The following is a 13,628-nucleotide window of genomic DNA, read 5'->3' as shown; positions in this document are numbered from 1 at the left end:
AAAACCAAATGGTTTCTTTTTCAGCTGTTGATTTTTATGGTGAGATGCCTAGTAATCCTTGAACCTAGTTCCGAAAATTTACCCCATTTGATTGCTTCATTCTTTTTTTTTATACTTCATTTTGTTTCACTTACCTGTTACAAATGATGTTGACCTTCACAGTCCACATTAGATACCCCTCTAGGCTAAAATGACCTTGCCATAAACCATCCCCTGAAAACAAAGCTTATTATCCATATACCCCGCCCCACCCCCATAGTGATTATAGAACAGAAGGGATTAAGAAACTGGGTTTTATTGACAGGTGGCCCTTGTTACTTGCCAGGAGAATCAGCATGAGCTGCTGGGTGATTTTTTTTTTTTTTTCTTCCCCCAGGAAGGGAGCAGGCAGAGGTAAACTAGAGACATTGTGGCCAGGATGCTAGTCTGAGAAGGTTGATTCTTTATATTTTTATTATTTTTTTCTCTTGATTCTTTTTTTGGATAAAAGCATGTGACTGGAACTCTCTATAGAGAGTCTTTGTATTTAAATAATACAATATTTAAAGGTCTAATTAGACAGCCTACTGGGAAAGGGTCATGTCTTTTCTGAACCTTAGCTGAATAGATATTATATTTAGCTTAGGTTTGTGGTATAGGAACAGATGGAAGTCTCCTCTAAAAAAAACCTAACCAACTGGGTATAGGTATACTAGCTGGTACTCGTATATTGGTAAATGAGTGAAGCTGAAAAACTGATACCACAGAAGGGGTGGGAAAAAAGAGTTTGGCCTCTAAGGGCCCTGAACTGCAAAAATTATGAGATGCAGAACTCCTTTATATCCTTAATAACGCAAGGTCAACTCTTATGTAGATTTCAGATCATGATTTGTATAGGATGGTTTGGATAGCGATGGTCCTGCCTCAGGCAGGGAATTAGACTACATGATCTCTGGAGGTCCACTCCAGCCCTACTTCTCTATGATAAGGTGTATTGCTGTGCAACTTAAAAACACTGTAGTGTGGTGCACGCTTATGGAGAGGTCATTGTAGGTATTTTTGAAGGAATGTATGAGATATGCCGGTATACCTGAGGTAGAATTCAACCATGAGGCCGTAAGCCTTCAAGAGTAGATTGCTTATACTGTCTGTGAATGAATTATTTGGAGAACTATAAATTGCATTTGATTATACAGAAGGTCTGCACCTGGATTTCTTTTGTTCTTGTTTACTGTTTGATACATGCCTGCCAGAAAGCTCATTGTGCCCAATTCATTGCGCAGGATTATAAGGCACAGAGGACACTTTGGCAATGTTTCCTTGACCTGGCAGCTGTTTAAGAATGATTCTTCTCTGGAACCAGGACAAGAATTCTATGAAACATATGGGACTGTGTGGTTTTTGGATGGTGAAGCATCAAAACCAATAACTCTTCATGCTATCCCTGATAAAATTCCTGAATTCAATGAATTTTATACTCTAAAATTGGTGAATGCCTCAGGTAACTTTCTCTCTTCTATTTCTTCCTCTATGCTTAGACCTTCTATTATAAAACTCTCCTATTATAAAACCAGATGAATGTTAAGCTTTAAATATGGAAAGTATCATGGACATAGCCCTAGCTGTTTATATTTTTTCTTTATAATTCACCATTTTCCTAAACCAAACATTTATTTTTTATTTTAATATGCACACAGCTCGATCCAGCACAGTAAGACAGTTTGTTACTAGATTATTGGGTTTTTTATGAGAAATCGCATTCAAATTGTTTCAGATATAGGGGGCAACTGTTTGACTTCTGAAATACAGAACTTTGGGCAGAAGAATGCCATTGTTACTATGGTTTACAACCACCCTGCCACAATGTGGCTAGTCCCGCAAAGGTGAATGGGTGAGGCTACAGCGAAATTCTTTTAGACATAACTGCTGCTGCTTCTGATAACGAGGGCTTATGTTTTAAAGTATTTTTTTTTTTTACTGACAAAGTTTTTCTGTGCCCAGAAAGAATTGAAAATTCCCCTGACCTTTTCCCAACCAATTGCCAGTGACTTAGCATTTCAGGTAGTTCAATGAACTACTTATTCCATAACTCCATAGATGTATGGTATAGATTTACAACCAGTAAAACTAGTCTTTTATTTTTAAACATTAAGTTCTCTGTTAATAATGATGATCTTCCTGTTATAAATACATCTATACCTTAAAAAACAAACAAACGGGGGAGAGGGGGGTAAGCTGTTTATTAGGCACACAGGCTAAGTAAAGACAGTCAAAAAGTCGAAGGCTGAATTGATTCAGTCTTTGCAGGTTAGTTTAAGTTGCCCAAATTGAACCTATAAGCAAATGAACAGACATTCACTTTTGATTCAGGAAATGCAGCCACATGTCTGCAGTGGCTCAAGCCAGAAGCCAGGGAGAGCTAGAGCATGTCTGCTGGCTACAGCCAAAAGGAAGGGAAGAGAATCCCTCCGAGGCTTCCCTGCCTCTTCCTGTTTCAGAGGAGGGGTGTGGGCAGGCACGAGCCGGGCTAGATTGCTGGACAGTGGAGACCCTAGCCCAGGTCTGCCTGGTCGGTACAGTGCCTACTAGGTTTCTTCCCCCAATCCTGTGCTGGGGAGGGGAGGAGCCCCTGCCGAGGTGGGGAGGGAGAAAGGTATTGGCATTGAATTCATAAAAGCCTGAACAAAAATAGTCCTGAAGCAAATATGTATTAAACACAGTACTTTGCAACCTCAAGCACAGGACAGAACAACCAAAACCCTTTGCCTAAACTAAGATACAGCCCAGGAAAACACAGTGAGAGTGCATGCGGCATAGTCTAACTTGAAATGGAATGTAATAAACCAAAAAGACATGAGAAACCTTGCATAAGTCTTACATAATCCCGAGGGCAGAGCATCTCCTTACAGCCAGGTATGCAGAAAGTCCTGCTTAGATATTCCAGTCTCCCACCTTTTACAGGTTCTGCTTTATAATGTAAATGTAGTTCTCTGCTTTCTTTGTTCATACTGGCTTAAGCTCTCTGGGACCCTCTCCTGTCCTGGGGGAGCTGAGGGGAATTATGCCCCCTCCCCTTGTCCTTGTTAGCTGCTTGCTTCAGTCTCTGGCAGAGATGGGAGGTGGTGGAGTCTGCTGGTTTTCTGCCATTTGTAAATGTAGTTCTCTGCTTCCTTTGGTCACAAAAGCAGTCCAGGACCCTTTCCTGTTCCCTTAGCTCTATCTCCAGCACATACATGTGATGATTGTGTCCAGTCTTTGCCAATGCCTCCCATCTCTCAGTCTGCTCCTGCAGGGCTTGGCGCCAGCACACTGAGCTGTGGAAGTGGGAATTAAAGCCCCTCCCATACCCCACCCAGGGTTTGCCTGGGGGGAGCAGTCCTTCTCAGGCTGTTGCCTGCCCATGCCCCACGCCCTGCTCCAGCAAAGAGCAGGCAGTGTGGGCAGCACATTGGGCTGGGGAAGTGAGAATTAAAACCCCTCTGAGGCCCCAGCACGGTCCCCAGCCAGGTTTCCCACCGCCTTGTCAGCTAGCCCTCACCGGTCTGGCTAGAGACCAGAGGAGTGGGGTCAATCCTGCCGTCGTAGCCTAGCACTGAAAAGCATGTTTGGGTGCTGGGAGGCTCTGATTTAACTTAAACCAGGAAGGGGTCTGGGACAGAAGTTCCATAAACCACTTGGACTTCAATCAGATAAGTCTGATGCGACATTCAGCCAGGTTTACCTTAACCCAGTTTTGGCCATTTTGCAACTGGTTTATGTGTACTGAACTTCTGTTCTGTTACAGGTTTAAACCAGTTTCTTATCACTTAAACCAGTTTATGTGTAAGTTCTGTCCCTAGCCACAAGGTGTGTTTTGTTACCGAGCTCTGCACTGTATTTCATTTATGTACTCTTTTTGGTTCGGAGGCAACGGGCCAAATTTTGCCCTCATATACCCCAGTGGAAAACTGACATATTTGCTATACATTTAAATAAAATGTAGCCCATTTTCTCTACCAGTTTAAACAAAATTGATCTTACTGGCAAATTCAGAAGAATTGCGGATATGCTATTTTTGCTGAAAATGCCTCTGCTTATTCCATACTTAACACATTTATAATGCGGGTTTATGGTTCTATTAAAAAATACACCATTATGCTAGTTTTTAATTAATAATTCTGAGGCAACATTTTATTCATTGCTCAAAATTTTACATATTTCCTTTATCAAGAAAAGTTAGCTCCCTGTAAAATAATTTATAAAAAGCAATCTTTGGTTGTCTGGATGGGCTTGTCTTTATACTGCTGTATGGAGCAGGAGTCACATTAAATTTTGTTTTAATTTACATCACAGGTGGGACTCCAGGCCCTGGTGGCCAGTTAGCTGAAACCAGCCTTGCTGTAACTGTAATGATCCCATTCAATGATGACCCTTTTGGAGTCTTTGTCATAGATCCAGAGAGCCAGGACAGGGAGATAGCAGAAGATGTTCTCTCTGAAGATGATCTCTCCTGTATTACAAACTTTACAATTTGGAGGCAGCAGGGCACCTTTGGAGATGTCCAGATTGGCTGGGAAATATTGTCTGGTGAATTCCAAGCAGGACTACCACCAATGATGGACTTCTTATTGCTTGGCTTGTTCCCTGCTTCGGTACAGTCACAACCTCACATGAGGCGTCATCACAGTGGAACTGATGCTTTGTACTTCAGTGGAAATGAGGATGCATTTGGGATTGTTGGCCCTGAGTACCAGGACAGCACAAATAACACACTTGCCAATTTTACGTTTTCAGCTTGGGTGATTCCTAACCCTAATAGTGATGGGTTTATAATAGCAAAGGACAATGGAAATGGGACCTTATATTATGGTGTGAAAATCCAAACCAATGAATCCCATGTTACTGTTATGCTTCACTATGCAACATTGGGATCTAACGTTACATATGTGGCTAAGAAAACTATCATGAAATACCTGGAGGAAAATACTTGGCTTCACCTTCTGATTACCTTGGATGATGGCATAATTGAGTTTTACATAGATGGCAATCCAGTGACTGGTGGAATGAAGAGTCTGAAGGGAGAAGCTATTGCTAATGGTAAGCCAACAACCTTAATTTCTTTTCTATAAAAAATTCTGCACTAAATAAAAAGTAGACATCAAATATTGAAATAAATTGCCATATATGCTAGTTTGTTAAAGAAAAATCTCAAGAGAACTCCCTTCTAGCTTTTCAAAAAAATCCCCAAAAACATATGGCTATATAGTTGGGCAACTTATGATGAAGTGGAGCTGACACTGTACAATTTGCTAATAAAATTCGATCTACTCTAATATTGGGTTTAAACTAAGTTAATATGTTTAATGATTTCTTTCAGGGTTTAGATCTACTTGAGTACGGATCCAATAATAAGGTTTTGGTTGACGCAGTGTTGGTCTAAGGACAGTAATGTTGTCCTTATCAAATAATACTTTTTTTTAAATTCTGCTGAAAGTTAGGCTTATTCCTATTCAAAACCATTCAAAGTCAAAGAAAACATTTTCGTCATCTAGTCTGTTTTCACCACACTAGTCATGGAAATGCACTCAGCAATTCCTGTATCAAAACCAATGGTATGGGATTGAATTACCTTCATCTCATTTTTATTTTTTTGCTTTCTCCTTGATTGGAGCCTGAGGATCAAATTTTGTTCTCCATTAACAGTAGAATATCACCATCAAAATTAATGGGCCTCCATTTAGATTTATAGTGTGACAGCTGAGAGGACTTTTTCTATTCTGTTTTTAAAACAAAGGAACTTGAGACTGCTGAATACTTACATTCTTATACCTTCTATGAAATGTTAAAGTGTATGAGGTATGCACAGTAGGAAAATGCTTGCTAGGTGTGACTGACATACGTTGCCCTAATCCAGTAGTTCTTAAACTTTTTCGGCTCAAGGCACATCCTCCATTGGACTTAAGCTGTTGTGAATGGAGCACAATTTCAAAAACTAATTTGTCTCAGTACTTATCTCCTTGCAGGGGGGCTGTGCAGTTGGGATGGGGGGATTGTTCAGGCAGGGACGAGACTGAACTTGGTTTATATGCTTATTTCCTGATGCTCCCCAGGGTCTAAAGACAGAAGTTAAACAAACTGGTAAAACCGGTTCAAATCTGTAACACAACAAAAGATCAGTGCATGTAAACTGCTTTCAGAATGGCTGAAACCAGTTTAAAATCAACATGGATGGATGAGGTATCAAACTGAACTGATTTAGGTTAAATTGGTTTATTGAACTTCTGTCTCAGATCTCCTCTAGAGTCAAATGAACTCAGTCTCCCAGCATCCCAGGATGCTTTGTATCTCCCTTGCAAACCCTGCCACTCCCCTCACAGGATGGACTGGCTAGCCTGTCTGCTGTAGCTGAGCAGGGAAGTGTGCTCTAGCTTCCCTGCTTCTAGCCTGAGCCACTGCAGGCATGTGGTTGCCTTTCTGGAATCAAAAGTGATTGTCTGTTCACTTGCTTATTAATTTAATCTACGTGGCTTAGACTAACCTGTGAAAATTGAACTGATTCAGCCTCAGGCTTTTTTGACTGTCTGTACTTAGCCAGGGTGTCTTGGCACCCTGGATGAGAATCACTGTGCTAATTAAACACTTCAGTTGCACAGATTTGATGTTATCTTTTCTTAGATAGAAAAGCTTTTAGGTAAGATTTAAACTCAGAAAAGATCATATACAAAAATGAAAAGACTATCAAAATACATCTTTAAAATAGTATATATACTAGAATCATCCTTTTCTAGCTGCTTTTTCTGGCTGCTATACCCACCATGCCCCATTTATCTTGGAAAAGAGAAAAAATGAGGAAAAGGCCTCTGTGCCCATAATAAGGATATTTGCATGATGCAGCTACAAGAATGCAGTTGCCATCTTCCTTTCTATCTATGGTGGAGAGTTTTGACAGTTGCAAGAGAGGGGAGACTGGTACTTGGGGATCCTCCCATTGTAGCTCCAGCTGGTGATTCATGTCTGAGTCAGCAACTGGTAGTCTCTTTCTGAATCACAGAACTGGAAGGGACCTGTAAGATCATCATGTCTGGTCCCCTGCCATGAGAAGGAAGTTACTGGGCTCAGATGAGCTGGACAAGGTGCCTGTCCAGCTTCATCTTGAACAGCTCCATTGAGGGTGACTGCACCACCTATGCTGGGAGTGTGTACCAGATTCTGGTGACCCTTACAGAGAAAATTTTTTCTTATGTCTAGCCTGAATTTACTCTCTATTAGCTTATGCCCATTGGTCCTCATCCTCTCTTGAGGTGCCTTTCTGAAGAGTTGCTCCCTTAGATCTTGATACTCACCCTTGACGTACTTATACGTCAGCTATCAGGTCACCTCTCAGCTGTCTCTTACTCAGACTGAACAGGCCCAGTCCTGGAGTCTCTCCCCATAGGGCCTATCCTCCATGCCTTTAACCATATGGGTGGCCCTTCTTTGTACCCTCTCAAGCTTGTCCATATCTTCCTTGAAGTGCGGTGCCCAGAACTGGACACAGTACTCCAGCTGAGGCCTCACCAATGTCAAATAGAGAGGGAGGAGCACCTTCCTGGATCTGTTGGCCACACATTGGCGGATGTGTGTCAGAGGTCTATTCGCCCTTCTGGCAACCTCATCATACCATTGGCTCATGTCCATCTTCAGGTCAGTTGTGACCCCCAGGTCTCATTAAGATGTGCGAGCCAGTGGACCGACACCCATCGTGTAGTTTTCAATCTTTTTTAGTCTAAGTACCCCTGGCAGCCGGATACTGAGCAGAGGGGGTGGGTAGTACATGGCCAGATGCTGAGCTCGAGGGGGTGGTGTGCAGCTGGACAAGGTGAGGCAGGGATGGAGCACTGTTGCCTCCCAGGAGCAGGGCTGGGGTGGGGTGGGGAAGCTCATTGGGCTGGGGTGAGGGCAGGAGTGCCCCTCTGTGGAGCAGGGAAGCTCACTGGGCTGGTGTGTAGTGGCAGGTACTGTGTGTGAGCTTCCCCACCCTGCAGAGGGGTGCCTCTGCCCTTGCTCCTGGGAGGCAGTGGCGCTGTGTCCTCACCTGCCCGCGTGTACACCCTAAGACTGGTCCACATATCCTCGGTTGACGACCCCGGTGTAGTTATGAAGGGGGTTCTTCCTACCCAGATGAAGGACCTTGCACTTCTTCCTGTTAAACCTCATCTGATTCCGTTCCTCCCATGAATCCAGTCTATCAAGGTCATCCTAGATCTTTACCTTATCCTCTAATATGCCCGCATTTCCCCACAGCTTGGTAGCATCCGTGCACTTAATCATTGAGCTTTCCACCCCCTCGTCCAGATAATTAATAAATATATTAAAGATCACAGGTCCAAGCACGAAACCCCTGGGGGGCACCACTGGAGACAGTCCTCCAGGATGAAGCCATTGATTACAACAGTCTGGGAGCAGTCTCTAAGCCAGTTGTCCACCCACTTCACTGTAGACTGGTCCAGCTCAGTACCCTCCAGTTTGTTTTGAGAGAAGCTCGTGGGAAATGGAATCAAAGGCTTTACTTAAGCCTAAGTAAATGATGTCAACCTTGTGTCCCTTGTCCAGATGGCTAGTAACCTGGTCGTAGAAGGATACTAAGTTTGTCAGGCATGATCTACCCTTGACAAAACTGTGCTGGTTGCTTCTTAACACCCCATCAGTTACCAGCTTGTAATTGATGGCCTCCTTAACAATTTTTCAGAGATTTTTATCTAGGACTGAAGTCAAGTTGACTGGTCTGTAGTTCTCAGGGTCATCCCTCTCTCATTTCTTAAAGATGGGGACAACATTGGCCCTCTTCCAGTCATCTGGGACCACTCCTGAGTTCCATGACTCTTCAGACAACTTGGCCAGTGGTGCTGCTATAAATTTAGCCAGTTCTTTCAGGAGTCTGAGGTGTAGGTCGCCTGTCCCAGCAGACTTGAAAGTGTCCAAGTATTGTAGGAGATCCCTTACTGTTCAGGACTGGTTTAATTTAATCTGTTGCCTTCCCCATGTTCCCTGAGCCTCTGGCCAGGCAAACAGCATCCATTTGACTTCAGGAATACTGACGTGAAGTATGTATTTAGGAATTCTGCCTTTTTGTGGGCATTGACTGTGGGCTGCCCCTGAGTATTCAGTAGGGGTCTCACAGTGGGTTTTGGGTTTTTTTTGTTTTTTTTCTCTTGCTCCCTATGTATCTGTAGAAGAACTTTTTGTTGTCTTTTATGCTGGTTGCCAGCTTGATTTCCATGCCTGCCTTAGCTTTTTGTGTCTTGTATCTGCAGGCCCTGGCGATACTGGTATATTCCTCTCTGGTTGCTGACCCGTTCTTCCATTGTTTATCTGATTTTTTCTTTCTTTTTCAATAGCTCCGTAATATCTCTGTTGAGCCAAGTGGGTCTCTTGGTTCCTTTTCCACTTCTTGTCTGCCTGGAGATGGCCTGTTTTTGAGCTGTGAGAATTGCCTCCTTAAAGAATCACCACCTAGACTCCCAAATCATTCAGCTGCTGGTCGCAGAGGGCCTCTCCAACTAGCTTCTTGAGTTTGCCAGAATCTGCCTTCCTGAAATCTAGGACTTCTGTTCTGCTGATTGATTTCCCAGTTTTATGGTGGATGATGAACCTTATCAGGTCATGATCACTGTTGCCCACAGTACCACCAATCCTCAGGTCATTTCTGATGTTCTCCCCCTTGGTCAGCACTAAATCCAGAGTGGTCTTACCCCTAGCAGGCCCCTCCACAACCTGTGTCAGAAACAGATAGTCTGTTGTTGCCAAGAAGTTGGCTGACCTGCTGGATGTGGCTGAGTGGTACTCCAAACAGATATCAGGGTAGTTGAAGTCATCCATGACTATTATGTCTCTAGTGCAAGCTGCCTCAGTCAGGTCTCCAGAGAATGCCTGATCGTAGTCCTTTCCTTGGGAGGGAGGCCTGTAGTAGACTCCCACCATAAGGTCTATCTCTCCTGATTCTCCCTTGTATCCTGACCCAGAGGGTCTCAAGGGACCTTTCCCTGCTGTCAAGTGTGCCCTGCAGGGAGGGGTACCACTCTTTCACATAGAGGGCCACACGTCCTCCCTTCTTCCTGACCTGATCCTTCCTGTAAAGCCTATAGCCCTCAATATTCACTGCCTAATCATGTGTTTCATCCCACCAGGTCTCTGTCAACCCAATCAGATTTAATTCCTCATCAATCAGAAGGAGTGCCAGTTCCTCTTGTTTATTTCTCATGCTTCTGGCATTCCCATAAAGACACCTGAGTTCCCCCCTAGTCGCCTCAGGTTTTCTGTCACACTGCCTGTCTCAAGATATTAGTATTTATGTGGATGTCCATTGCTTTAACGCCGTCCTGTGTGCCATTGTGTCTAGAGGATTCATGCACAGCAATGGAACCTTCTCCCCAGCCCCAGATGTGCCTAGTGTAAAGCCCTTCTCAACAAGTCATTGACTCCCATAGTGAAGAGCTTCTTCCTCCTGCCTGTGAAATGAATACTGTCCCTTGCATGTAGACCACTGTAATTAAACTGCGGACCAAGGCTGAGGTATCCAAAGCCCACAAGATGTCACCATCTCCTAAGCCTTCAGTTGACCTCCTTGATGCACTCCTCCCTCCAATGGCCACAGCCTCTGACTGGGAGGATTGAGGAGAAAGACCAGTTGTGCTCCTAAGTCCTTGAGCTTCGTCACCTGTAATTACAGGTGAAGAGAGCTGCCTGTAATTTGTTGGTTAGACTACCAGATACTCAGATGGCTGACTGGCTGATAAAGACATCAGCAGAAACCAGAGGTGTGACCTGTGGCACTGAAATAGTATTCACTCTCCCCTGTCACACCTTGATACAACTGTATTAGGATAGGTCATGTGTAAAACAGTTTAAGGCAACCTGGACTGAAATGCAAGGATTTTTACCCTGATACAGAGTAATTAGCATGGACATGCTCTATCATTTGCACTGCAGCCAATATAAATCAGTCACAAAAAATACAAACAAGTGAGAGAGCTGACCTAGACCACATACAGACATTTAGTTTCCCCTCGATTGCTGATTTCACAGGGGAAACCACAAGTGTAAAGACATTCAGGATTTTTCTCCTGAGCAAAAATGGCTTCTCCAGGAGAAAAATAACCTAGGAACAACCAGGGTTTCTCCTGGGAGAATGAATGCTTGCAGACATCTTCTTTTGAGAAAAGCCACTGCAGTCCTCCAGCATCCCAAGCTGTTTTGTGTCCCTGTCTCACCTTCCTTTTCCCCTCCCCACCTGGGAACAGCGTGTTGCTAGATAGACTCTGCTGCTTCAGGTGAGCATTGAGGGAGACTGGCCGTTAGGGTCAGGCAATCAGGGCTGCCCTGTGCACTGTTGCATTCTGTGTCCAGGCAGACTGAGGGAGCTATCAGTGCATACTGGCTGCACAGTGTCAGCATGGCAAGCTCTCTGCTCTTCTAGGGACAGCATTTGAATGTCTGTTCAGGTGTCTCTTGGTAGGTTTTTCTCCTAGGAGAACAAAACTGGGAGAATTCTTTCAGATTACTTGAATATGTGTATAGATGCCTAAACACAGGCTTTGCAGATTTTGGTCATTGTGTAATCTTCTGTTGGTTCTGTACTATTCTGTGGTTATCCAGGATTTTAATTCTGCTCTGTCACTTTTCCCCCTTTTGCACTGAGCACTTACTTATTTTTGCTAACTGCATAGCAGCTAACACTTATAACTTGACTTGCTTATCTTGAATAGTTTAGAACCCAAATAGTTTAGTGGCCTCTCGACATCTGGGTTGTGGGTGGCGGGTGAAGGGAGGGAAGGAAACAGGGAATATATTACCCTGAGAGCAATACATTTCAACAGAAGCTTTTTATTTTGCACATGGAGGCTCTGTGTAGATAAAAACACTAATGTTATTCATGAGATTTTAAAAACTAATAAGTCAGGTGGATGACCTTGAGGAGTAGGGTAATAGAAACGGGATAGAATTTAAGAGTATAAAGTGCAAGGGCTAATAACAATTTCTGTTATAAGATGGCAGCTCATCACTTGAAGACAAGTGAGAAAGACCTCATTGTCCTAGTCAATCATAGGATGACTATGAGCTAGCAATGTGATGTGGCAGTGAAAAAAGCAAATGCAATCCTAGGATGCATCAGAAGAATGATTTCCAGTACAGACAGGGAAATATTAATGCTGTTGTAAATGGCACAAGTGAAATTTCATTTGGGATACTGTATACAATTCTGGTCACTCACATGTAAGAAAGATTAATTCATCTCGAAGAAGTGGGAAGAGGGCCTGGTTGGGTGACCAGAGGAGTTGAAGAACCTGTCTTACCAGAAGACTAAAAGAGTTAAGGGTATGATTGTCTCTATACATATATCAGGCTGGTATAGACAAGGGAGAGAGTACATATGTTTAAGCTAAAGGACAATGTTAGCACAGGAATAAATGGGTATAAATTAGCCATGAATAAATTTAGTCTGGAAACTAGAGACAGTTTTCTAACTATCAGAGCAGCGAGGCTTTAGAACTTGCCAGAAGGGGTACTTGGAGCAGTTAATGTTAAGATGGACTTTGAGCAGTTTCTGAAAGGGGCTATATCATGTTGTGCCTGCAATTTCGCTGTGAATAAGCAATGCCCTCCAGTATTTTGTTTCTAAGAGAAGATGGTTGTTGACATACCAGTTTCTTGTCTGGGGACTATAAAGGGTTAACCATTGACTTTAACAGGAACAGTTACTCATTTACACACTTTGGGGGGAGATGGATTAAATTATTGTCAATTTTTCTCTCTTGTCTAGGTCCTGGGATAATGAGAGTTGGTGCAGGGATGAATGGTCGTAGCAGGTACACAGGTTTCATGCAGGATGTAAGGCTTTATGAGCGTAAATTAACACGACCAGAAATCTATGAACTTCACGCAACTCCTGCAAAGAGTGATATGCACCCTATCTCCGGGTATTTGGAATATCGACAGGGAGAGACCAATAAATCGTTCATTGTGTCTGCAAGAGATGACAAAGAGGAGGAAGGAGAAGAGTTATTTATACTTAAGCTTATCTCTGTGCGTGGGGGAGCTCGAATTTCGAAAGACAATACTACAGCAAGATTAAGAATACAAAAAAGTGATAATGCCAATGGTTTGTTCGGCTTCACAGGTGCATGTATTCCTGAGGTAAGCTGGCTCTCAAAAAATCATGGCTGAAAGTCTGGCCTCGGTGAAGTCAGTGACAAAGCTCCATTGCATTTCAGTGGAGCCAAGATTTCATGTAATTGGTTCTTGTGGCTGATTAAGCAAAATTATCTGACTTCAATAATCCCTGTATTGTCTTTGGTAGTCCTGTATCCTTTTATGATCCTACTTGTGTGGTTTTTAGTGGTGGTTTTTAAAATAGTTCATAACATATATTTGTTTTGAAAATTTGCACCTAAAAAGAGATGAGTACTACAAAATAAATTAGTACTATTAAATTAGTGACTGAAAATATTTTCTTCACTTGTTTCACATATCTGTGATTGATTAAATATTAGGGTAAAAGAGTTCCTGCCCCCCTTTCCCTCCTCCCCCAGTCCTCCATACCTAAATTGGAGGGGAAGCATTTTAACGGTTACCCTTTCCCTTTGCCCAGAATACGATGCCATTCTCTATTAAAAAAAAAAAAAAAAAAAAAA

The 13,628-nt window shown here is 43.0% G+C and overlaps 1 protein-coding gene across 1 annotated transcript in view; it reads left to right on the top strand.

The window, feature by feature from the left end:
* The window catches only part of ADGRV1 (adhesion G protein-coupled receptor V1), a 576,350-nt gene that overhangs the window by 94,698 nt on the left and 468,024 nt on the right, over positions 1–13,628 (top strand). The window contains exons 20-21 of the mRNA XM_019518182.1: positions 4,312–5,055; positions 12,758–13,131. Coding sequence (XP_019373727.1) covers positions 4,312–5,055; positions 12,758–13,131 — 1,118 coding nt within the window. The remainder of the gene's footprint in view (positions 1–4,311; positions 5,056–12,757; positions 13,132–13,628) is intronic.

Source organism: Gavialis gangeticus, unplaced genomic scaffold (genome assembly GCF_001723915.1).
Source record: "Gavialis gangeticus isolate Ggan-Ray unplaced genomic scaffold, GavGan_comp1, whole genome shotgun sequence".
NCBI classification, from domain to species: Eukaryota; Metazoa; Chordata; order Crocodylia; family Gavialidae; genus Gavialis; species Gavialis gangeticus.
The sequence above is the reverse complement of the archived record's forward strand: the minus strand, read 5'-3'. Positions and strand labels throughout refer to the sequence as shown.